The sequence below is a fragment of the Podarcis gaigeae genome (assembly GCF_964106915.1).
Source record: "Podarcis gaigeae genome assembly, chromosome: 14".
NCBI lineage: Eukaryota > Metazoa > Chordata > Lepidosauria > Squamata > Lacertidae > Podarcis > Podarcis gaigeae.
The window spans coordinates 16918804-16944026 of NC_139690.1; the positions used below are offsets into that span (position 1 = coordinate 16918804).

General features: G+C 46.3%; 2 protein-coding genes and 1 long non-coding RNA gene across 13 annotated transcripts in view; 2 read left to right on the forward strand and 1 right to left on the reverse strand.

Annotated features, from left to right (window-relative positions):
• Nucleotides 1–11296, forward strand: part of LOC310831794 — a 65852-nt gene extending 54556 nt beyond the window's left edge. The window contains exon 2 of the long non-coding RNA XR_014557957.1: nucleotides 10759–11296. This is a non-coding gene — a long non-coding RNA (uncharacterized lncRNA). The remainder of the gene's footprint in view (nucleotides 1–10758) is intronic.
• Nucleotides 418–10042, forward strand: STARD5 (StAR related lipid transfer domain containing 5). Its single transcript, XM_083712946.1, has 6 exons — nucleotides 418–710; nucleotides 3813–3862; nucleotides 5032–5164; nucleotides 5617–5734; nucleotides 8291–8384; nucleotides 9874–10042. Exons 1-6 carry the CDS (start codon nucleotides 621–623, stop codon nucleotides 10019–10021), a joined length of 633 nt encoding a protein of 210 aa, XP_083569072.1. The 5' UTR covers nucleotides 418–620; the 3' UTR covers nucleotides 10022–10042.
• A 917-nt stretch (nucleotides 11297–12213) lies between the features above and the next one.
• Nucleotides 12214–25223, reverse strand: part of IL16 (interleukin 16) — a 61071-nt gene continuing 48061 nt past the window's right edge. For all 11 annotated transcript variants that reach the window (XM_083712453.1, XM_083712448.1, XM_083712445.1 and 8 more), the window contains 7 exons: nucleotides 25046–25184; nucleotides 20946–22032; nucleotides 18815–19001; nucleotides 16417–16518; nucleotides 15394–15643; nucleotides 14661–14786; nucleotides 12214–13069 (listed from right to left, as the gene is read on the reverse strand). In XM_083712453.1, the coding sequence (XP_083568579.1) occupies nucleotides 12873–13069; nucleotides 14661–14786; nucleotides 15394–15643; nucleotides 16417–16518; nucleotides 18815–19001; nucleotides 20946–22032; nucleotides 25046–25184 (2088 nt within the window). In that variant the 3' untranslated portion in view covers nucleotides 12214–12872. The remainder of the gene's footprint in view (nucleotides 13070–14660; nucleotides 14787–15393; nucleotides 15644–16416; nucleotides 16519–18814; nucleotides 19002–20945; nucleotides 22033–25045; nucleotides 25185–25223) is intronic.

Genomic DNA, 25223 nt, shown 5'->3' on the forward strand with positions numbered 1-25223 from the left:
ACTGGAACTCTGCCAGTAATGCGACTGGAAATTGAATTGTGAAAGGTTCCTGGGCGCACGGCCTCTAATTTTATAGTACCAACTTTTATTCCCGCTTCAATTAAAATGTACTGGGTGTTCCCATATATAGGACACTCCCTTGGCGAAGTGCCTCTTATTTTTGAAATTTTACCTCGGCAACCCATTGACGGAGGGGAGCTAAGGTTGCGTGCTGCTTTAATTTCCTCATGGATGGATGAAAGGCATGCGCCGCCTTCTCCTTTAAAAGCGCGGCGGCGCGGGGAGGGGGCAGCGGGAGACCGGCAGCCAGTCACCCTCTCCCTCCCACCCGATTCAGCAAGCGATGGCACGCAACAAACCTCTTCCCTCCTCCTCCGGTTACACGGGAAACACCGCTCCGCTCCGGGTCATTGATCCGCCCACGTGCGCAAGCGGCGCTCCCTGGGACAAGCCGGGGAGAGCGGCCCCGGCGCCGCGATGCTGACTCCAGGCGGGGGCGCTTCCACGCGGAGGCTCGGCCCCTTTTCTGGGCCGGCCTGGGCAGCTCCGTTCCCCCGCTTCCGAGCTTCTGCGCCAGCAGCCGGCAGCGCCAGAGCCATTTTGCCCTCCTGCTCGGCGACATGGACTACCGGGAGGCCGCCAGCTGGGCTGCGGAGCGCATGCAGAGCTATCGCAAAGACTGCAGCGGATGGCGCAGCTGCAAGCGCACGGTGAGGCCCGCGCGGCGCGCTTGGAGAGGTTGCCCACCCTTCTCACCGCTGCAGCCTGGCTGAGAGCGGGGTAAAATCCTGGTGACTCTCCCTTTGAAGCAGAGGTTGGATGGCCATCTGTCATGGGTGCCTTAGTTGAGATTCATGCATTGCGCACGCAGGGGAAGGGGGGTTAGACTAGATGACTCTCGGGGTCCCTTCCACTCTGCAATTCTAGGATTGTACCGCTTATGGACGGGGCGATGCGCCTAGCTTGTTCGTCCCGAGTGAGCCGCTGCCGGTCAGGGCTGGCAGGTGGAAAAAGAAGCTGGCCCGGCATGTGGTGGGTGGCTTCCCTCGTGCGTGCATTTAATGCGCAGCGCAGGGACGCAAAACGCCACCAAGCTGCTTCCTCTAATCTATCCCTGTTTGTCTGCTTTGGCAGCAACAGAAGGAATTGGTGACAAAAGGTTCTTTCTGGGGCCACGAGACGCTTTGCTGTAGCTGCTGAATGTGTGTTGAGAAGGCATCTGTTTTGGCTTGAGTCGCCCGGGACCTTACAGCGTGGGGTGGGCGCCCGGGTTATTGGAAAGGGGGAACAGTAGTAACTCAGTGTATAAAACTGTCTGGCATTGGAGAAAGTGGAGAGGGGAAATTCCCCTCTCTCGTAACGCTAGAAGTACAGTGGTACCTCGGGTTAAGAACTTAATTCGCTCCGGAGGTCCGTTCTTTTTTTTCTTTTTTAAACATAATTTTTATTAACTGGCCTATCAAATCAAATTAAATCACATCACATAAATTCCGAATTACAAAGCCGAATTTTAAATTTTGTTAGGGGGACCCATATTTCAAGATCCGAAGGGGGATTCTGATCATCATCTTAACCTGAAACTGTTCTTAACCTGAAGCACCACTTTAGCTAATGGGGCCTCCTGCTGCCGCCGCACAATTTCTGTTCTCATCCTGAAGCAAAGTTCTTAACCCGAGGTACTATTTCGGGGTTAGCGGAGTCTGTAACCTGAAGTGTCTGTAACCTAAAACGTCTGTAACCCGAGGTACCACTGTATTGGACATAAGACAGAGCTGAATGCTAGAAGATAAAGAGAGAGCAATTCACTCAGAGTGCAATTAAATCTGTGGAACTCGCTGCCACAAGAGGCAGCGGTGGCTTTCAAATAGGGTTGGGCAGATTCATGGATGATCTGAAAAGGAAACCTTGGAGAGAAAATGGGGGACAATGCGTTATTTGTAAGGGGCGGGAGAGGGCACGAACCTCTTCCAAGTGCGTGAAGAGGGGCTTGTAATTCCCCCCCCCCCCGCACGCCTTGGCCCCTGCATCTCTGAAATGTTGGAGGGAATTCATTCAGTCCCCTCTCTCCTTGAATGCTCTTTGGTGTCTGTTCCTGCTGCGAACAAGCAAGCAATGTGACACTCATTGTTTAGCCTGGAGGAGGAGGGGGAAGGGGGAGGCATCAGCAGGTCTCATTGGTGCATCTGAGGACATGCTACAGTGTGATGTTGCCAGCTGGGCGGAGACAATGTGATTTCAAGGAAGCTGCAGCCGCCAAACTTGTTTTCAGTAGTACAGTGGTACCTCGGGTTACAGACGCTTCAGGTAACAGACGCTTCAGGTTACAGAGTCCGCTGACCCAGAAATAGTACCTTGGGTTAAGAACTTTGCTTCCGGATAAAAACAGAAATCGTGCTCTGGCGGCGCAGCAGCAGCAGGAGGCCCCATTAGCTAAAGCGGTGCTTCAGGTTAAGAACAGTTTCAGGTTACAAACAGACCTCCGGAGCGAATTAAGTTCTTAACCCGAGGTACCACTGTACTTTAAATTGTAAAACAGACAATTCAATAAAAATTATATACAAACGTTCTCCAAAATCCACAAGAGACGGTGGAAGAAGACTGGAAGAAGTTTAAGGAATATTTGAAAAAATATGTTAGTGTTTAAACTTTAGAATAGCTTTGGAAGTGGATATAGGGTTAGAAGTAGAAGAGAGGGTATTTTAAAGTAGTATTATCTGTAAGTGATAAAATGTGAAATTATTTTAAGTATGATAAAAAAAGATGGTTAGAAATTATAATATGTGTAAACTGCTAAAGAGGAAGTAAAATGAAAATCAGATAGGTGGGGAAGCCAACTTAACAATGTTTAGAAAAATAAGGATATGACAAGAATTTGTTTGTATTGTTTGTCTTTTCTGTCTGTGTTTTTTATTTGTGTTATAAAATGAATAACAAAAATTTGGGGGGGGGAAGCCAAAATGCACATGTATCCTGTGTTTTGTTTTAAGATATCACTGTTGGTGCCGTATTTCTTAAACCAACTTCTTGCTGATCGGGCTCCTTAAGGCGTTCCTCATTTGTCTCTTGTGTGAACACCTTCGCATAGTGTAAAGGCACCCCTGTCTTGTCCCTGCTCCCTGGTGCATACACAGGCAGAAATGAACAGCTTCACTGCACCCATAGATATTGAGAGAAGCCGGCTCTGTTCCTGATGATGCTCTGTAGAACATCTGCTGCAGAAAGTCCATCTGCAGTATTGCCAGTAGACAATATTGGACCCAATGGTCTGACTTCGAATAAGGCAGTTTCGTAGACAGGCTGGTCTAGTCTATGAACATTGATGCCACACTAAATGCGTTAGCCTTTGAAATGCTGCAGACCTCTTTGTTTTGAAAGGTACCCTATTTGAATGCTGGTCCTTGGCATTATTTCCCTGAAACAAATAAACAAGACTTCCAAATATGTCTTCTCAACAAACCTGTAATTTGTAAGACGGAGAGCTGGTGACTGTCACAAGATAACCCAGTGAATTTCAGGGCTGAGTAGGGATTCAGACCTGCATTTCCCTGAATTTAATCCAGCGTTCTAACTAATTCAGCACACTGGTTTAAGCCACACACTCTGTCTCAATCATGTCTCAACCTGCAATATAAGAGGATATTTATTCTGACTATCTTACAGGACCGTTGTGGAAAATACAGAGATAATAGATGAAACACTTCTTAAGTGCTATATAAGTGCAGAGTTTTTAAAAAGTCCCCCCCCCAATAATCTCACTCGACACCGTTATACTGTGGGAGTGGATTTTGACTGATTTAATTTAATTTTTCTAGAATGAAGTTTCAATATCTTGGAGACCATCAACTGAGTTTCATGGAAACATGTAAGTCAAGTTGTACACGTACACACACACACACACACACACACACACACAAAATGAGCATATTTATTTAGGAGGTAAATTATTTGGGGAATAAGGTAAATCCCACCACTTTGGTCACATCTGCAGTACAATCCTATATATCCTGTGAACCGTCCTGAGATCTTTTGATGAAGGGCTGTATCTATATTTAATAAATAATAAAGAAGAATATATATCTGTTCAGAAATAAGTTCCATTGGGGCCTATTGCCAAATAACTTGAGTATAGGATTGAAAGGGAAGTTTCCATTCAGGTTTTATACATCTGAGTTCACAAATGTACGTTCCAAGCACAAGTCAAAGTGTTGGTGCTGACCTTTAAAGCCCTAAATGGCCTCGGCGCAGTAAACCTGAAGGAGCGTCTCCACCCCCATCATTCTGCCCAGACACAGGTCCAGCTTTAAGGGCCTTCTGGCGGTTCCCTCACTGCAAGAAGTGAGATTACAGGGAACCAGGCAGAGGGCCTTTTTGGTAGTGGCACCCGGCCTGTGGAACACCCTCCCATCAAGGAAATAAACTACTATCTGACTAGTAGAAGACATCTGAAGGCAGCCCTGTATAGGGAAGTTTTTAATGTCTGATCTTTTATCGTGTTTTTAATATTCTGTTGGGAGCAGATTATCTCCCCAACCACCCCCCACAGCCTCCAACCAACTTTCAGACTAATTTTAAAAAATGCCTTCTACCAGGTGGACTATGGGAAGAAGAACAGGGTGACCTGTCTCTCCGCACCCTACGTCAACCCACTATGTGTGCATCCTGGTTGTGGGGAGACTCCCCTTTCTCCCCAACTAGCACAGACACCGAGCGAGCTGGAGGAAAGAGGGATGGAGCAATCCATCTCTCCTCCACCAGCCCATACCTGTATGAAATTTGTAGTCACCTGTAGGAGCAGGTGGATTGTTAAGCACAAGGCCAAAGCAAAGTCATTGGCATGAATAATGCATTTCCAATACACATGGCATTTGATTTGAGTTTATCATGTGGATGGGACACTGAAAAATCTTTAGTCTGGATCCTATCATCTCTAGCACCAGAGGTCTGCCTACGGAGACCGAAATAAAATGAGCTCAATTTTTTAATTATTTGTTTATGTCTATATGTCCCTTTTGTTCTTCCTTCCCCTGAAAGATACAAAGCGGAAGGGATTATGCCTGCAAAACCGGAGGATGTCTTTAAATGTTTGAAACCAGAGACGGGTGGACTTCGAGAAAAATGGGATCCAAATGTGAAGGAGATTGAAGTCGTTGAAGAGATTGGCGAAGTAAGTATAACACAGTTGGACTGTGGCAACTGGTAAAGTGCAGCTGCTACATTTTGGCTCCATCTGCGCTTAACATTTAAAGTAGTCTCATTTCACTTTTAAACAGTCCCCCAAATCATGGGAAATGTAACTTGTTAAGGATGCTGAAAGGGGTTAGAGAACCCTATTCCCTTCACTGAGCTACATTTCCTATAGTGGTTTAACGATAAGTCCCTCTTCCCAGGGAACTCTGGGAACCGCAACTTCCATAGGGGAATCAGAGTCTCCTAACAATTCTTGGTGCCATTAACAAACTACAACTCCCAGGATTCTCTGGGGGAAGCTATAACTGTTTAAAGGAGTATGATACTTCTTTAAAAGTATGGTGCAGATGAAGGCCGGGATGGGGTACCTGCAGTAGATCAACAAATACGCCCAAATATTACACCATAACCCTGGTTTGTGCTTTGTAGGATGTTTCCATAGTCAGAACTATCACACCGTCGGCTTTTATGAAGGTCATCTCTCCGAGGGAGTTCATAGACGTCGTCCTGATTAAGCGGGATGAGGATGGAACCATCACATCTAATGGTAAGATGGCCAAAGCCTAAATATATTGGCCCCCAGAGGCTGGTGCCCATGTTAGTATGAGTACTCAATAGCAGTGGCTGTGGCTATGGACTGGCAGTGACTTGAGGCAACCAGGAAATTCTCTTTCTGTGGTGCTTGACCTGTCATGTGCCATCACACACACACACACACACACACACACACACACACACACACCATAGCTGTCAACCGTCCCTTATTTGGCGGGAAACTCCCTTATCCCAGTGCTGTGTCCCGCTGCTGTCCCTTATTGATGATGTCCCTTAAATTCCCCGGGTTTCAAAGGAAGCAGCTCCTCTCCCTCCCTCCCTCCCTGCCGGCCAAGGAGGAGGGAGGCTCCAACTGTGTTGCTTGGCTGTGTTGCTCACCCAATAAAGAGTCTAAGAACGACTGGGGGGGGGGTGGAACTTGCATGCCTTGTGCCGATCAAATCGGCCGCGTTGCCTGGGGACTCGCCTTTGCTCAGCGCTTCCCAGCGGAGAGGTGACAGTGGTTTTCCTTGCTGCATCCCCTTTACCGGGTTGCTGCGCTGTGGGAACCACCGCTTGAGGCTTCGTTTGGCTGGTGGCTGGGCTTTCTGCCTATGGCTCAGAGGGGCTCAGAAGTTGAACATACCTGTGCCCAGAAAATCCCTTATTTTGCCTGCTGATCCCTTATTTTCGAGGCTGCTGGTCCCTTATTTTTAAATCTGTAAGTTGACAGCTATGACACATACACACACCACTTCTTAGATGTTGCTGCCATCAAGCAATGGTCTCACATGTGTGACCTGATGCTCTGAAAGCCAGTATCCATTCAGTAACAGCACAGCTGAGAGACCCAACAGTCTCATACGTAGCACAGAATGCAACAACCTGAAAATTTCAGTTTTGATCCCCACCAGTAAAAAACCAAAAAAATCATAGAAGCTAGCAACTAAGCAATTAACTGGCTATTTCAAATCAATATGATGCACACACGCGCGCACACGCACACACACACACACACACACACACACACACACACACACTGGCCTACCCCCTGCTGCAAACCTTGTGCTTCTTGCCACCTAGAAAGCTACCTTGCATCAAATGAGACCGTTGGTCCATTCTAGGGTGTGTACTTTTCTACACTGACTGACAGTAGGAAATTATGGTCCTTGGGATGCATGCCAAGCAGATGCTCTACCAATGAGTAGACTTTCCCCTAAAAATAAAGCAAGACTCTAGTCCTCATGGATAAAGAAACATAAGGACACTGACAAACTGGAACATGTCCAGAGGAGGGCAACCAAAATGGTCAAAGGCCTGGAAACGATGCCTTATGAGGAACAGCTAAGGGAGCTGGGCATGTTTAGCCTGGAGAAGAGGAGGTTAAGGGGTGATATGATAGCCATGTTCAAATATATAAAAGGATGTCACATAGAGGAGGGAGAAAGGTTGTTTTCTGCTGCTCCAGAGAAGTGGACACGGAGCAATGGATCCAAACTACAAGAAAGAAGATTCCACCTAAACATTAGGAAGAACTTCCTGACAGTAAGAGCTGTTTGACAGTGGAATTTGCTGCCAAGGAGTGTGGTGGAGTCTCCTTCTTTGGAGGTCTTTAAGCAGAGGCTTGACAACCATATGTCAGGAGTGCTCTGATGGTGTTTCCTGCTTGGCAGGGGGTTTGGACTCGATGGCCTTTGTGGTCTCTTCCAACTCAATGATTCTATGATTCTATGATTCTAAGAAGCTGCCTCATTCTGAGCGAGATATTGCATTATAATGTAGCACCTCACCCTGACCTTAAAAGTGTTCCACTCTGTTAGGTTTACTAGGGGTTGCTCGTGCACAAGCAGGGCAAACCTCTCCCTGGCTGGCTGCTAATGTAAACTTTATCTGTCCGGAGAGCCACTCACCCGTGGCTGACTCAATCGCTGGCAGAATCCGTGAGTGGGCGTTTCTTAAACTTCTTCCAGCAAAGAAGCTCCTTGACGCCCAGTCTCCGCCTTCCCTCTCTGCGCGAAAGCCTTCTGCACAGAGAGGGCGTGGGCAGCGGAGGACCCCTTCCTTTCCCGCTTGTCCCAGGCAAGGAGTCGTGGGACCGCCTCGCCACATCCGACTCCTGCACCCCCTCTCCACTGGAGTCTCTCTATAATCCCTCTGGCTTTTGCTCTCTCCCTCCGGCACTGAGAGCAGTTCCCTGACACACTCCTCTTGCTGTTTTATTACAGTTGTACATTGGAAGTCGAACGGAATCCGTTTTGGAAGTCCGTTCTACTTCCAAAATGTTTGAAAACCAAATCGTGGCTTCTGCAGCCAATCAGAGCTCCTGCAGCCAATCAGAAGCCACAGACGCCCCATCAGATGTTCTGGTTCCGAAAGAACGTTTGCAAACCGGAACAATCACTTCTGGGTTTGCGGCGTTTGGGAGCCAAAACATTTGAGTTCCAGGGTGTTGGGGATTCAAGGTACAACTGTATTTCTACTATTATTATAAAATTGAAAAGGCTTTCTTTTCCCCAAAGCACTAAACGGACTTTATCTTGTGCATTATTTTCATATCTCTTCCTTGCAGCAACCAATGTGGAACACCCACTCTGCCAGCTTCAACCAAGTTACGTGAGAGGCCTTAATTATCCCTGCGGCTGTTTCTGCATCCCGGCCCCAGGGTAAGATGGGTGAAAATGTTGTAGTACCACAAGCATGTACAGCGGTACCTTGGTTCTCAAACTTAATCCGTTTGGGAAGTCCGTTCCAAAACCAAAGCATTCCAAAACCAAGGCACGCTTTCCCATGGAAAGTAATGCAAAATGGATTAATCCATTCCAGACTTTTAAAAACAACCCCTAAAAGGGCAATTTAACATGAATTTTACTATCTAACGAAACCATTGATCTACAAAATGAAAGCAGTAAACAATGTACTTCACTCACTCACTCAATCAATCAATCAATCAATCAATAGCTGAACTGGGTTCCACACAGTCACAAAAACAAAACAATAAAGCCACAAAAATGCAAAATAAATAGCAAAAACTGACAGACCTCAGTATAACAGTCAAAACAGAAGTGTGGCACTCAAACTGGAAGCATAACACTCAAAACGGAGCACGTTCGGCTTCCAAAAAAAGTTCACAAACTGGAACACTTCCGGGTTTGCAATGTTTGGGTTCCAAGTTGTTTGAGAAACAAGGTATCACTGTATATATATGGTGCATGTTGTTGGGTTCTTGCTTTCATTGAGTGGGAGGAGTTGTTGCAAAGTTTAGGGAAAGTTTTGCCCACCATCCAACTAGATACTAAAGCCTCTAAAGGCCGATTTGATACAAGGAGACTGAATTTGCTGAGAGATGCAGTCAGCTTACTGCAGGTAAAATGGCTGATTGCTCTGTGCGCAACTTCTTCCTGGTTCATTTTTGCAAAGGCTTCTGAGAGGTTGGGGCCTTTGAAGCCAGAGTATCATAATGCCCTCTTATTTCCAATATATGCAGGCTTTGAGCGCTGTTGCTGTATGGGGTAAAGCAGCACACACATTCCCAGAGTGGTTTAGCAATCAATCTCTCTTCCTAAGGAATTCTGGGAATTACAAGCAATTCTCTGCACCCTCAACAGACCACAATCCCCAGGATTCTCTGAGGGAAGCCATTCCTGTTAAAATGGTATCATAAGGCTTTAAATTTATAATGCAACATGGGTGACATTGCCACATGTTCTGCCATTCTGATAATGGCCACGTTAACATCATACAAAAGCACTGTGATACCAATTTAACAGGCGTGGTTCCCCCCCCCCAAAGCATTCTGGGAGCTATAGTTTTCAAAGGGTGCTGAGAGTTGTCAGACTTCTGTTCCTCCCAGAAAGCTACATTTTCCAGAGTGATTTAACAACCAATCCCTCTTCACAGGGAACTCAGGGAATTACAACTATGTGAGGGGAATAGGGGCCCCCTAACAACTCTGAGCACCCTTAACGAACTACAGCTCCCAGAATTCTTTGGGGAAACCATGACTTCATTAAGTGGTATCATAGTGCTTCAAATATCGGAAACCTTGGGCCACATGGGTGGGACTACAGGAATGGGCTCTCCTGCATCTTTGGCTAAAACTGGTGATTTCTGCTGACTTATTTGGGGCTTTTTGGTTTGTTTCTCTCCCTACAGAGAGCCATGTAAGACGCAACTCCTCACTTTCTTTCAGACAGACCTAGGTGGCAACCTTCCTCAAACAGTTGTGGAGTCCTTCTTCCCAAGCAGCATGACCGGTTTTTACAGCAATCTGACCAAAGCAGTGTTGAAACTAGCGGCTTAAGCAATTAAAAACAAACAAACAAACTCCAATTGCACATGTGTGCGCACAGAATTCTGTGATTGCCCTCTGCAAGTAATGTGGGGATGTGGGATTCAAAACTGTGGCAGCTTTGGGGCATGATTGAAACAAAGTTAAGCAATTGCAAATCCCATTGGTTTTTAGTTGAGGAAGATTTTTAACAGATGCCTTGACATCAGCTGGGCTTGCCTTACAGTACTTTGGCATAACCCTGGGCTGGTGGGTATTGAGAGTCCCAACAGCATTTGGGGTGGCGTGAGGAGGGGGAGACCACATTGCCAACCCCTGTCCTAGTTCTTTTGCCATTCTATAATAATTATGAACTGTGGTTTTCCAGTACAGCGAGGGACCCCCTTTTGATTCCAGTTTTTTTAATCCTGGGCTGTCATGAGTCCCATACCACTTTAAAACACCTCTGGAATCCCTGAACATTTTTGTGTGTGTGTGTTCTGGAGCCGCTACCACCTCTGCAGTGATGTCTTTGCTTGTCCAGATGTCTATACAGTGGTACCTCGGGTTACAGACGCTTCAGGTTACAGACTCCGCTAACCCAGAAATAGTACCTCGGGTTAAGAACTTTGCTTCAGGATGAGAACAGAAATCGTGCTCTGGTGGCGCGGCAGCAGCGGGAGGCCCCATTAGCTAAAGTGGTACCTCAGGTTAAGAACAGTTTCAGGTTAAGAACGGATCTCCGGAACGCATTAAGTTCTTAACCCAAGGTACCACTGTATATACTCAATGTTGTTCATTCTAATGATGCATTTCCAATCCAAGCACCAAGGAGTCAGGTGCCGCTTGCATGACAAGCAAAACATGCTAGCAGGGAAAACTGTGGGTGGCAGTGGCTCTTCAAAGGAAACTATCTGCACACTTCTGCCCTAGGGTGGGAAGCACGTAACTGTGATCACCTGCCTATAAAGTCAGCTGCAATCCAGGTCGATAAGATCTGGGTCGCCTAGCAGCCTGAAGCAGAATCCCATGTGTGCTGCAATGCACACATGGAACTGTGGGAAAATATCCCTGCCCTCGTTTGCTTGACCAATGAAGGCAGCCCCACCCCATTGAGCTGAATGGAGAAGACCTTCATACCCCGGTGCCTTCTTCCCTTCCTCCTTGTGTTTTGCGTTGTTGGGTTTTTTTAGATTGTAAGCCTTCAGGCAGTAACTGCCTTGTTTTTTATGGCTACGTGTAAGCAACTCTGGGAACCTTTGTACAAATGCTCTAGGTCAATAAAAACACACACACACTTGGATCTGGCGTTAGGTCTACAAGGCCTTACAGTTTGTGGGCATCCTTAGCCATGCCACTGTAATCTTAGCACCAATTCTCCTTGCTGTGGATTTGCTCTTATTCCCATTTGCCAAACAGCATTCAGATAACAGTGTCTGTGGTGGTGGTGAGAGCATCACACAAAAACCCACCTCTGCTGATAGAAAGTTTTCTCAGGGAGAAAAGTTCTGGCTTAGCCTTCTCTCTAACATGCTAGTCTTCTGTGTGCAGGGATATTTTTTTTTTGAGAGAGGGGGAGAGAAAGAGAAGCATTTAAGCATGTGACCTCCTACCTGCACCATTTCACAGCCCCACCATGTGCGATTTGGTTCTTCGCATAGCTCAGGCAATAAAACACTTCTACCCTTTTTGTTTTTTTATGGACCATAAGATGGTTAAAGGTAAAGGGACCCCTGACCATTAGGTCCAGTTGTGGCCGACTCTGGGGTTGCGGCGCTCATCTCGCTTTATTGGCCGAGGGAGCTGGTGTACAGCTTCCGGGTCATGTGGCCAGCATGACTAAGCCACTTCTGGTGAACCAGAGCAGCGCACCGAAGCGCCATTTACCTTCCCACTGGAGTGGTACCTATTTATCTACTTGCACTTGATGTGCTTTCGAACTGCTAGGTTGTCAGGAGCAGGGACCGAGCAACGGGAGCTCACCCCGTCGCAGGGATTCGAACCGCCGACCTTCTGATCAGCAAGCCCTAGGCTCTGTGGTTTAACCCACAGTGCCACCCGCATCCCATAAGATGGATAGTACCTTGTAAATTAATCATAATCATAGTCATAATAGATGGTGCTTTTGAACTGTTGCTGGTGTGTTTGTGTTGCGGCTGGAAAGCCATGGTACTTAGAGTGATCAGGCAAGTTCATTAAAGAGGGTAATTACAAGTAAACTTACAGTGATTACAACAGTGATGATTTATTTGGACAACATAGAACAGAGTTGAAAGATGTTGCTAAATCAAGTGTCCCTGAGCCGGATACGCCCACAATCCATGCACGGCACTTAAGTGATGAGGCCATGTGTTCCCGTCAGTGTTGCACCATGAGCCCACTTTCTACATCTTGCAGCAATAGAGGGTGGTGGCTCATGACAAAACGTGCCACCTAGACTACACATGTGGTTCCCATCAATCAAAGGGATCCATATGTCCAGAACCACTTCCATGCGCCACTCTTCCCTGCCAGATGTGGGTGCATGAGCAATGTGCTTCATCTGCTCATTATGCAATCAAGACATGTTAATTCATCAGCGTCTGTTTCACCCCCAAGCTGATTTACAGGTTTTGGTTCTTGAGTAGCTTGTTAACAAAGCCTCCTTTTAATTAGTGTACCCCTCGCGGCAGCTGCTTTATTAATACTGGGACCACAACCAACCAAGCTTTTGACATACACCTCTTCTCAGTCCTGGCCAACTTTCTCTTCACTCGCAACGAACATCTGGTGCTGGGCACCTGGGTCTTTTGTGGCTTTTGAGTGATAAATGAAAGCTTTTTTGGTCATTGTTTAACATGGGCAGCAGTTCAGGCTCTGTTCTTTCCATTTTTTAAAATCGCTGTCATTCCTCTCCATGGAGAGATGCCGTAGTTTTGCTGATGGAGTTTTTTCTCTTGATGACAGCATTAATCGGTCCATCAGGCAACGTCTTGATGATGTTCCAGGCTTCGAAACGAGTGAGTCCTTGCATCAGAGTTGTGTGAACCTGTAACAACTCGTCCCCAGGCTGAACTGTGGGGCTGTGTTCCAATGCCGCCCCTAAAAGAAGCAAAAGGAGTACAATAGACGGCTTATGAGAATATGGTATATGGGAAACAGCACAAACACATGGAGAATCAACCCGAAACGCCACCTCTTCCAATGAAGCCTTTGGCACAACCAGTAGTTCCCATTCCTAACTGCAGGGATTGCCAACATAGTGACCTATACATCTCATTGTACCACAATTCCCATTGTGCTTGACCATTGGGCCAGAGGCAAAAATACACATAAGAGACATTCTGCAAATGTTATCAGTGTAAAGGTGTGGCATTTGCCCGCCAAGGTGTGTGGCATCATACTGGGTTTATAAGGAAAGTGTTAACTTATTGTAAAATGACTAACCAATGGGAACCGCAGGGGGCAGAGTTAACAGCGTATAAGGTTTAAGCAAAGAGGGTTTTTGGAGGAGTTAGAAGAGACAGAGAGGATATGTCTGTGGGTTGGGCTAGTCTGATGTGTGTGAGAGAGAGAACTTGTTAAGAGGAATCAGTCAAACAACTGAGATAATCAGTCAGAAGGTATTAGGAAGGTATAGGCCGGTAAAGAAACTAAAGTTAAGATACTGACAGGAATATAATCTGAGAAACCATAAACTTGTTACTGTTTGTAAAATAAACTTGTTTTTTTTTTGGTTCACTTTTAACAACTGACTGGACTCAGTGTTTTACCAGAGAGTAACTGGTTGGTGGCAGCGGGGAAGGGAGCACAGTGGTGGTGGCACAGGGATCAACAGACCGCTAAATGTCCGGGGACCCTGTGTGATCACCACAAAAGGTTGCAAACTCCAGCTTTTATTGGGTCAGAAATTCAGTGCAAAGTTATATTTTTTTATATGGAGTGCAGGACATCTTTGGGAAAAGAAAAGGCTGAGGAGTAAACTCTACACAAATCCAGAGTGGAGTCCATAAGATGGTTGGATGGTGCCTTGTACACCTCCTTCCAGCAACTTCGGCAGCCAAGCTGGGGCCAAATGTATTACTCTGCTTTCAGTGAGGCTGAGAGGGGGGTCTTGTCTAGGCAGCCCAAGACCTCCATACACACTGCCTAGGCTTTTGCTCTGGAGAGGTCACTTCAGTGCTGCAAATGCAGCAAATCAGGGCAAGACCAGTTACAAGTTACTGGTGTCTGCAGCCACAGCAGGCGCTGTGATTCTCTCAAGACGGTCCTAAATGCGTCATGTTTGGAAATAAGCCTTTCTGCTCTCTAGGTAAAGAGTTTGATAGGGCACATTACCTTACATGTTAGGTCCTGCACAGTTCACTGAACTCCTTGGGGAAAGTACATGCTGTGCGTTTCCAAGTTAAATGAGTACATCTGTGCTGTTTGCTAGGGTCAGAGGGGTTTAATACATCCCTGGGTTGAGCCTCTATGCCAAGGATGGGTAACCTGTGGCCCTGCAGATGTTGGACTACAACTCCCATCATCCCCTACTGTTTGCCATCCTAGCTGAGACTGAAAAACCAACAATATCTAGAGGGCCACAGGTTCGCAGTCCCTCCTCTGCAAACCAAAGATCCCCTTTGTGAGCATCACAGTGTCTACAGTTTGAAAAAGAATAACGCTCAACTATTTTGCTGCCATTACATACCTTTAAAAAGTCTGTTGACAATGATTGGCTTATCTCCGTTGATGGAGCCTTTCCCTCCTTCTAAACTGAAACCCAAACCGGCAGATGTCTTCTCCAGTATAACTGTGAAGATCAGGTCTTCAGATGCTGTGTGGAGAAGACAGAATATCGTCAGAGGGGTGTGTGTTGTTTTGGATGAGCTGAAGCTCAGTGGTAGAGAGCGTGCGTCTCCAATAAAAGCTGGGAAGGATCTGGCCCCAGCAGTAGTATGTGGCCCCTGGAAGGTTACCCAGAACGGAATGTGGCCCTCAAGCTGAAGTTCACCATCTCTGACCCCAGGGCTTTTTTTCAGCTGGAACTCACCAGAACTCAGTACTGGCACCTCTCAGGTGGGCGCCATTCCCATTACAGTGGTACCTCGGGTTACATAGGCTTCAGGTTACATATGCTTCAGGTTACATACTCCACTAACTCAGAAATAGTGCTTCAGGTTAAGAACTTTGCTTCAGGATGAGAACAGAAATCGTGCTCCGGCGGCACGGCAGCAGCAGCAGGCCCCATTAGCTAAAGTGTTGCTTCAGGTTAAGAACAGTTTCAGGTTAAGAACGGACCTCCGGAACGAATTAAGTAATTAACCCGAGGTACCACTGTATATGAGAACAAGGGAAGGCTTCATGGTGGGTTCTGGCACCTCTTTTTCTAGAAAAATAGCACTGCCTATTGCTTATTTAAGCCTTGTTACCAAATAACTCACTAGACTCCATTGAAGTTTCACTTCCTATAGATGCGGAGGATGTAATGGACACATTGGGGCTCCTTTCAGTCTCTTTAGGTTTTCTCGTGACGATGACTGCCAGCTTCGGATGCCGGGCATTTCGCAAGATCTCCAGTGCTTCGTTATGAGTGGTGCCTTTGAGCGACTTCCCATTTATCGATAAGACCTCGTCGCCTTTCTGAATAGTTCCTTCCTGGCACGCAAGCCCACTGGGGAAAACTCTGTGGACCTGTTAGACAACACAATCACATGCATAAAAGAAAAAGGTGTGGCATTTTCAATTTGACATATCAGACAGCCATGCATCCTCCATGAATTTGCCAGGTCCTCTTTGAAAGCCATCCAGGTCTTGGGACCTGAAAACCTCCCAGCCCAAATTAGCAAATCTGTTCGGTCTCCACACATTAAAAAAACTGGAGGGTGTAGAAAGTCATTTAACTTGCAATGTCCCTGCCAGTGCTGGCCCAATACATTTTGCTGCCCGAAGCTCAGGATCTTGCTACAGCCAGCAGTCAGATGCAATCATAGACTTGGAAATCTATGCTCAGAAATGTTATAATTTGCTAATGAGTGAACTGCGTTCTTCATGCTCATAGCTTTTCATATGCCTTGGGATGAAAAGCCTAACAGAACAAGATTGCTTCTGGCAGAGGTGGGAAACCTCAGATCTTGGAGCCAAATGCGGCCCCCAGGCTTCTCTATCCGGCCCTCAGGAATCTCCACAGGGCCACACCCCTCATCAGTCATGCACCATGCCCTCTGCAGATGCTGCTGTCTGGCTAGACTGTGTCCTTGAACTGAGCCTGTTGAAATCTCTGAGTATTTGGCATGTACAAATATCGTATGTACAAAAGTAAGAGCTCCACCCACTTTTGTCACTGGCCACACCCCTTTTCCTTTGGCCCTCCCCACCACTGGAATGTAGCTCCTTGGGTAGGTCATCCATGAGAGAATGTGACCTTGGGGCTGGGGGGGGGGGGAATTAACCCTCCGCTAACTTACGGTAATGGCTTTGTTTTCTAGGTCTACTCCGCCTGCCAAGCTGAAACCAAGACCAGCGCCTTCTTCTTTGTGCAGAATTGTGACATGAATGTCGCTGAGTTGCTGTGCAAAGGGAGAACAAAGTGGACCTCAGTCAAGACAGTGGTAGGATGCACAGACACAATGGGAGGAGGAGGGATGACAGCCAGAGTACCTATGCTCTCAATAGCGGGCTGGAGGAGGTGAATCCATAGCAGCTCTCCAATGTGACAAGCTTCTTTTGGCTGAAATCTCCTCTTCGGCTCATTAATGGAGCAGGAGCCTTCCTTTGCAAGAAGATCGCTCTGTGTGTGGGCACCCTTGTGGTGCCAGTGAAGCAGACTTCATAGAAGCTTTAGCTTTGCCACATTTGCCAATATGGAAGGTCAAGTATAAGGAAACCTGTGGTCCTCTCAGGGACGGTGGACTCCAGCTCCCATCATCCCGGACTCTACTGCCCGTGCTGGCTGCAGCTGATGGGAACTGGAGTCTGGATGACACCAGGTTCCCATCATCCCTGCAACCTATCTCCCAGTGGTGTCTTTGCTGCAGAAACAAGCAGTACTACACTGCTGGAAATAGAGCCACAACCTTTTGTTGTGGAGGTTTGGCTGGGCAGACGGAACTTTGTGGAATGTTTCTGGAGGTGTCCCCCACCCTCCACTCTTCTTCCCATCACCTCCTTCCTTTTCCTGCTTTGGGCATCCACACAGATATTCCTTTATCTGTGCAAGTGCACCTTAAAAATAAAATTAAAAGTCCCATGTCTACTCATATGTAAGTCCTACTGAATTGAGTAGAGCTAACCCCCAGGTAAGTGGGGTTGTTAGGATTGCATCCTTAGCATGTTTCACAAAGGGCAAAATGGAGCCTTATGGGATTTTATTTTCATTTACTTTGTAATGCTGAGGTCTTGCACAAGAATGATATTGATCTGACTGTTTGCCTATGGAGATATTGTGCAAGACTCTTTATCTGGGCTTATCAGAAAAGGGGTGGGTGAAGTACAGTGGTACCTCGGGATACATATGCTTCAGGTTACAGACTCTGCTAACCCAGAACTCATGCTTCAGGTTAAGAAATTTGCTTCAGGATGAGAACAGAAATCGTGCTTCGGCGGTGCAGCAGCAGCAGGAGGCCCCATTAGCTAAAGTGGTGCTTCAGGTTAAGAACAGTTTCAGGTTAAGTACAGACCTCCGGAACGAATTAAGTACTTAACCCAAGGTACCATTGTAGAAGATAATTTGGCCTAGGCATCAAGTTCAAAGCAGGTCTCCAATTTAAACACTGGTTAGTTAATTTGTTTTTTGGTATTTGATCAGCATTGCAACTTGTGTGTCAGTCCAAAAGGTGACAGACTCTATCAGCTTAGAGCTGCAAATCTGAGCAAACAAGAGACGTGCTTTTGTAAAATACTTTGTTGTTGTTGATTATTGTATAGATTATTTTGTTTTTCTGTGTCATTATTATTATTTATTTGCCTGAACAGCTGAAAGTGGCCCTCTGGTTCTCCAAGAGGGCCTGCTCTTTATGCCTTCAGAGGGCAGGAGTTGGTGGAAATAGGCACACTCATGCATTTTAAGCTGTTAGAAATAAAACGGCTAGGTTATGCTCAGGTGAGGAGCAAACAGAAGTACTGGTGCCGTGTTAGAGAGCAAGGATGATTCAATCAGGGTGACTTGGGCCCTTCTGTGCCACCCATAGCCTGCCCCCACCTGCCTTTTCACTCCCAAGCAGTTCAGGGAGTGGCATTGCCCATCAGCTTGAAGTCAATGAGAAGGGTGAGGACAAAACTAGATCACACTGGCTCCTCCTGTCATTGGCTGTGGCTGCACCTGTTGGGCTCCCTACCTTACAATGGTCACCAGCCTCTGCTGCCAAAACGTCACCCCATACGTGACAAATCGTCCACCGTTTTAAAGTACTCTAACAACCTTCCACACCAGTGATGGCTTGCAAGGCATATAATAAGTCGTTTCTATGTATCCTTACTTACTTACTTACTTACTTACTTACTTACTATGTATCAATACTTAGATGCTCCAATACTTTGGCCACCTCATGAGAAGAGAATACTCCCTGTTGTTGGGAAAGATGGAGGGCACAAGGAGAAGGGGACAACAGAGGACGAGATGGTTGGACAGTGTTCTCGAAGCTACCAAAATGAGTTTGACCAAACTGCGGGAGGCAGTGGAAGACAGGAGGGCCTGGCGTGCTCTGGTCCATGGGGTCACGAAGAGTCGGACACAACTAAACAACAACATGTATCAAATGCTCCACGGTAAGGGGAAAATCCAGCCCTGGTCCTAACCCAACAGTTGAAAACCACTGAACATGGACGGGTTGGGGAAACCGGAAGTGTCCATAGCAAGAGACTTACCTTTAATGTTGCCTCGTCTAAGGACTTAACCTCCTCCATGAGTTTCTCCAGTTCTTCAGGGGTGAGCAGCGATATGACGGCCTGTCCTGAGGAGGCGCCTAAAGGTTGAGGAGAAGAGCGCTCCCTCATGTTTCCCTCCTTTTTGCTGCCTGACCGACTTGCACTGTAGTCTCTCAGCTCAGAGAGGCTGTCCGATTGTGGAATAGGAAACAAGAAACAGCAAATTATCATAGCAAACTTTCCCTGTGACCCATCACACACCAGAGGCTGTTGGGTCCACTGCAGTGGGTTTATTATGAATGTGCTTTTCATTCCCAGAATGACTTCCATGTCCAAATTCCTTTAGCAAATACGTACTTTTTAAATCTATCAAAGAAAGCACAAAGGACCTGATCCAAATTGGAACTTGGGGTGGGGTGGTGGGAAGGCTTTACCCCTCCATCGTCCCCCTGCTGCCTGATCCAAATTAAGCCCCCTTCACCTGTTCTTTGCATTGGGAGAGATGTTCTCTCGTATGTCCATGTGGCACCTGTTCTTTGCATTGGGAGAGATGTTCTCTCGTATGTCCATGTGGCACTTTTCTACCAACGCAAGCTGCAGGTGGGGGGTGGGTTCTGATCTGGATTGGGGGTCCTGTGCCTGTTATTTACTATTTTAAAAATCCATTCTCACACTTGTTCAATGATTCTTCCCCCAAAGAATCCTGGGAATTGTAGTTTGTTAAGGGCTACAATTCACATAGCTGCTTAACAATCAGTCTGTCTTCCCAGGGCACTCTGGGAACTGTAGTTCTGTGCAGGAGACAGGGATCTTCTAACGATGCTCAGGACCCATAACAAACTACACTTCTCAGGATTCCTTGAAGGAAACCATGACTGTTTAAGGTGGTACGGTACTCCTTTAAATATATAGTGCCAATGAGGCCTTAGAGCCATTCATTTAAATGGATCTACTCTGAGTAGGGCTAACATTGGATGCAAAATTACAAAATCCCCAAAGAGATGTGGCAATGAAGTGTGGGCCACTCCCCTCCCCAAACCTGAAAATATTCAGTTTTTCCCAAACTTGGGTGTCCAGCTGTTCCCCCCCAATCACCCTCCCTCCCTATTTTGCAAGTTAGGCAATGGCCTTGCTATGGACTTCGGTTGGTCGCCTTGGTTGTCCGAGGGGCCTGGTAGGAATTTTTCCACTTGGCAAATTGGCACTGGCCACTTGGTTTTTGCCTACCTTGTAGCAATCATCACAACTTTGTTAGGGTTGCGGTTAGGCATTGTTTGACCTTGTGTGGCGGAGGGGAGGTGTGGCCGTCACCTGCCCCTCCATGCTTAAGGGTATTCTATTAAAGGAATCTGGGGGTGTTGTTCTAGTCTGAAGCCCGGCTGGGGGCTAGGGCCTTGACACGCCCCTGATGGGAACACCAGGGGGAGCTTGAGTTGGTCCGCATCGACAGGGCTCCCCCTACCGGTGGCTTACCCTTACTGGGGACTTCCTGCACAATGGGCAGGAGTCAGATATAGTCATGTCCAATCAATGCCTAAGCCAATACCGCTCACATTCTGTAATTTCAATAAAGTTGTGGCCAAAATTTGCCCAATAACATAAACCTAATATCCATTTCCTTGTGTGAGTTATTTCCAACGAGGGGGTGGCTGCGGGGTCTCGACACACAATTCCCATCGTTCCTGACCACTGATCTTGCTAACTAGGCATGATGGGAGTTGTAGTCCAAAAACAGCTGGAGACCCAAGTTTGGGAAACATTGTTATGAATGAAACTCAGAGTAAATACTGATTAAAATGTGATAGGGAGATCAAGCCAGGATATGGGACCCAGAGGTGGCTTGTGAGGGGCTGTCATCTGCCCATCTCTGGCCTAAACTGTAAAGTAGGGATGAGGAACCTGTAACCCTCCATATGTTGTTAGACTACAGCTTCCCTCATTCCTACCCATTGGCCATGTTGGCTGGGACTGGTGGAAGATATTTGTCCACCACATCTGGTGGAAGATGTTTGTCCACCAGACATCTGAAGGGCCCTAGATCCCCAATCCCTGTAGAGCAACTGGTGCCACACAGGAAATTGCTCACTGATCAGAAACACACATTTTAAAATACCAAGTAGGAAGGTCTTACTTCAGAGAAAAGCTGGTATCCGAAGAATGAGCTTCATGTGTCTGCACAAGAGTTGTCCCATTTTCTTCTGTTTGGGGGGTTGGCGACCCATTGTGTGGCCTCCGTGGGTTTTTCCCAGAACACAGCGGGGACTGAGGGAGGGAATGCAACGATTTCATTAGAGCTGACGAGAAGTGGTTGCTGATGGAATAGATCTTGCTGCATTTCTCCCCGTCCATTTTCTGCATCTCGCAAGATTGGGCCGCAGTAAGTGGGAAACTCCGGGCTCTTTTGCTGGGTGCTTTGGCGACTTGTGAGATGGGCTCCGTGCCTTGTAATGGCGTTGATGTCAACGAAGATTCGGTGAGGAGACTGCTACATGTTTTTGGACTCGGGACACAGTCTCCTCTTGAACAAGACAGCGAATCTAGGCCAGTGGCACCCGGATATGGCTGAAGGTGGCTGTGTTCAGGACCTTGAAAGTCAACACTCTCACTGGGAACTTGTTTGGGATGAACTGAGGCCGAGTTTGGCTCCCTTTTACAGGAAGATCTTTCGTTCTGCATTGATAGAACTTTTCTGTTTCCTCTTTCTGGAGACTGAGGAGTGCCCAGACTTTCAAATGAGCTTATTCTTTGCTTTATTGACGAGCCTCTAGGCGAGGCCCGGATTATCTTCGAAGTAGAACCCACTTCGTTGTCAGAGACGCTCTGGTGCTCAGCGGTGCTTCTGACGGCTGCTGCCTCCGAATTTCCTTTCTTCAACCCTTTCAGGCTCTGACGAAACCAGGCTGGCTTAGGGGCTACTGGCGGCCCTTTCTTAGCAAAGTCGCCTTCATCAGATGACCTGGGTGCCTTTGAGTCACTCTCTTCCGTTTCTGATCTCTGCAGGGCTGCTTCTGAGCAGCTAGAGGTTTGGTTCCCTTCATTTGCATCAATGGTCGGGTGCAGGTTTAAGGGGCAGCTGCCTTCTGACATGCTGGGGTTAAACAAGCTTTTGATGCAGTCCGAAATTCGAACCCAAGGGTCTTCAGTTGTAGCCTCAAGGCTATAATCTACCCGTGCCTGCCTTCTGAGCACAGGCCGTTGAGCTGGTGAAACAGTCTTCCCTGTATTGGGGGAGAAATGTGATTTAACAGGAACATCGTGCATTCCTGTAAATGTACCATAATGGTTAACAGTGAAGAAGGGATGTTCGTTTCATTACAAGATTTCGCACAGATAGGAATCAACAAGCCAATTTTATTCTCTTTCAGTTTCTCATTGTTCTAGTCTCATTTCCACATCACTTTGCAATTTCTTTTTAAAAAGTCCTTCTGAAAATTCATTAACATTTTAGTGTGAATTTCTCCTAATGCACACATTTCTGTACGCATTTTTGCAAAGCACTTTCCCCGAATGTGATACATTTCTGTCTGCTACTTTCATTAATCTGTGTGTTTTTATGCAAACTTTGCCCCCCGGAATATGCACTTTTGCACACATTACCTGGCTGAAGAACTGCATTGCAAAACTGGGAGAAGTACAAATTTCAAAGGATGGCTGCGTTTCAGTATTGTTTTGGAAAGTGTGGAATAAATAGGTTTGCCTTTAAACACAAACTAAATCAAATTCCCCTGTCCCCCTGCTGCATAAACCTGTGGCCATGATCACATAATATTTCTATGCAAGCCATGACTTCCTCATAGCGTGGCTGCCGCTGGTGACAGATGCAGGAGGTGCTGGAGGAACAACGATGTTGCAAGCCTCTCTTCTGGTTCTCAGACCTAAATCTGCTAGCTTGAAATTTTCGCCCTTTGCATTTTCCAGAGGGAAGAGCTAGAATCAAAGGCTATTGGTCCGATTCTATCTGAGCAACCCTTGAAATTGCATCACATTTTTATTATTATTATTATTATTATTATTACAAAATCGCTTCATAAACTCACAAGTCCACCACAAGGGGGCGGTGAGGTGAGCTCTCCCTCAGCCCTGCTTCTGTGGGAAAAGCAGATTTCAGTTTACAACAGGGTAAGTTTTCTGAAGCTGTGTCTGAGCTACTGTCCTCCCTCTAGTCTAATGCAACAGGAAATGAACGGAAGTGCCATGCCTGAACGCTACATATATTTTCATTTGGGGGCCATTTCATTTTACTGAATGAGCAATGCCCTCTAGCATCTAAGTTAAGGCTATTTCATTTGAATAAATATTCATTATAATATCAACTCAGCTGCTTATGTCTCCTCTAGGTAAAGGTAAAGGGACCCCTGACTGTTAGGTCCAGTCGCAGACAACTCTGGGTTTATGGCGCTCATATCGCTTTACTGGCTGACGGAGCCGACCTACAGCTTCCGGGTCATGTGGCCAACATGACTAAGCCGCTTCTGGTGAACCAGAGCAGCACACAGAAACACCGTTTACCTTCCCGCTAGAGCGGTACCTATTTATCTACTTGCACTTTGACATGCTTTCGAACTGCTAAGTTGGCAGCAGAAGGGACCGAGATATGGGAGGTCACCCCGTCATGGGGATTTGAACTGCCGACCTTCTGATTGGCAAGCCCTAGGCTCAGTGGTTTAGACCACAGCGCCACCAGCGTCCCTCCTCTAAGTTTGTTTAATTTATATTTTTTTAAAAGATTCAAGTTTTATTTATTTTTTAAAGAAACATAATATAGCTCTAGTATCTTTGGGGAAAGAGAGAGTGGTCTAGATTTTTCTAATTGCATTTAGATTTTTCTATGCCACTTCTACTCCAAGGACCTCAGAACAGTGAGCATGAGAACAACGTAGTGAGCTAGGATAAAGAGAACATTATGGTTCATATATCATGGTAAGCCAGAGTATGGCATACCATGGCTGCACAGATGTCTTGGCTCCCATTTTGCTCCTCCCTGGGTGTTTTGGGTTAAGGCAGGATGAGAAATAAACCAACGTTTATGCATTCATACGCCACTTCCTAGTAAACGTTGATGAAGTAGAGTAGAAAATAAATATCAAAATAGCAGCAGGTATATTAATAATTATGTATGCGGAACAATCTCCGAAACAGATCTTAAAAGCGCCATCACAAAAGTCTGCACAGAAGACATCGTAAAATAAATGAGCCGTCCATTCCTCAAGATCATGTTCCACATTTGTTGCCATTTATCTTTTTACATCAAAAGTTAGCTGTGATTAAGGCTGCATCCCTAACAGTTCCAGATTTACGTATAAGCTAAACAAGCTATAGCTTAGGGCCCCACTCTCTTGGGGACCTCAAAAAATTTAAAGGGAAAAAAACTGGATGTACATTTCCAAAATGTAAGATAAAAAAACAAATAAAAAAAAGCCTACATACAGCAACAGTGTTTTGTGTTGTGTAGGCTCCTATGATGTAAGTTATGGGCTCCGCCTGCTAGCCTGCTCCCTAAAATATCACTGGTTTGCTCATTTCTATATATAGGGTGCCTGCATTCTGCATGGACAGCAACATGTGCAAATGGCTTGAGATACCTATTAGGTCCATATATTGCCATATAGCATATATTCAACACAAAAAAACAGCGACAATTTGTTGTTGGCAAAGGACAGCTGGACATATAAAGGGCCGCATTGCCTTCAATAGCTTAGGGCCTCATCAAACCTAAATCCAACCCTGATTTCTAAGGCTTGTGACTCAGGTTACAACTTAGCTTGGAGCCAGTCCCATTGAACTCAATGGGGCTTGCTTCTCAGGGGAGATGTGCAGGATCGCACAGCTGCAGTCCTGTGCAAAGGTAAGTCCCACAAGACACAGTTCCTTCCATGCATTGGATTCTCCTGCATGTCTCATCAAAAGCAGTGCAGCTTTGATTCCCTACACACTTACCTGGGAGTAATCACCACTGAATAGTGAGACTTCCTTTGGAAGTGTGACTACTTCAGAGCAGATGTGTATAGGAAGGACTGCACTGGCTAGCTCACCAAAATTCATTTCTTCCACTGGGATTTACAGGGCAATCCTATACACACCTAGTCTGCATAAGTGTGTAGTCTTGTTCATAATTTAACGTTTGCATAAATTCACAATTTAAAACGGAGCAGAAATTTCCTTCCAAAATAAATTCGGTTTCTTTGCTGCAGTGAGTACAAGTGATGTTTGTCATCATACAAGGAAACATACCTTTGCTGGTTTTTCTGTCTTGGGCTGAGGTTCCTACACAGGCATCTGGCAGCTCTGAAGCTTTGGGTACTAAAGAGCTCGCAAAAGCACCGTGAGTGACAACTGTCTTAGTTCTCTGCCGCAGCAGATCTTCTGCTTCCTGTGGAATAAACAGGAAGCTCAAGTGTAATGAGGCCCA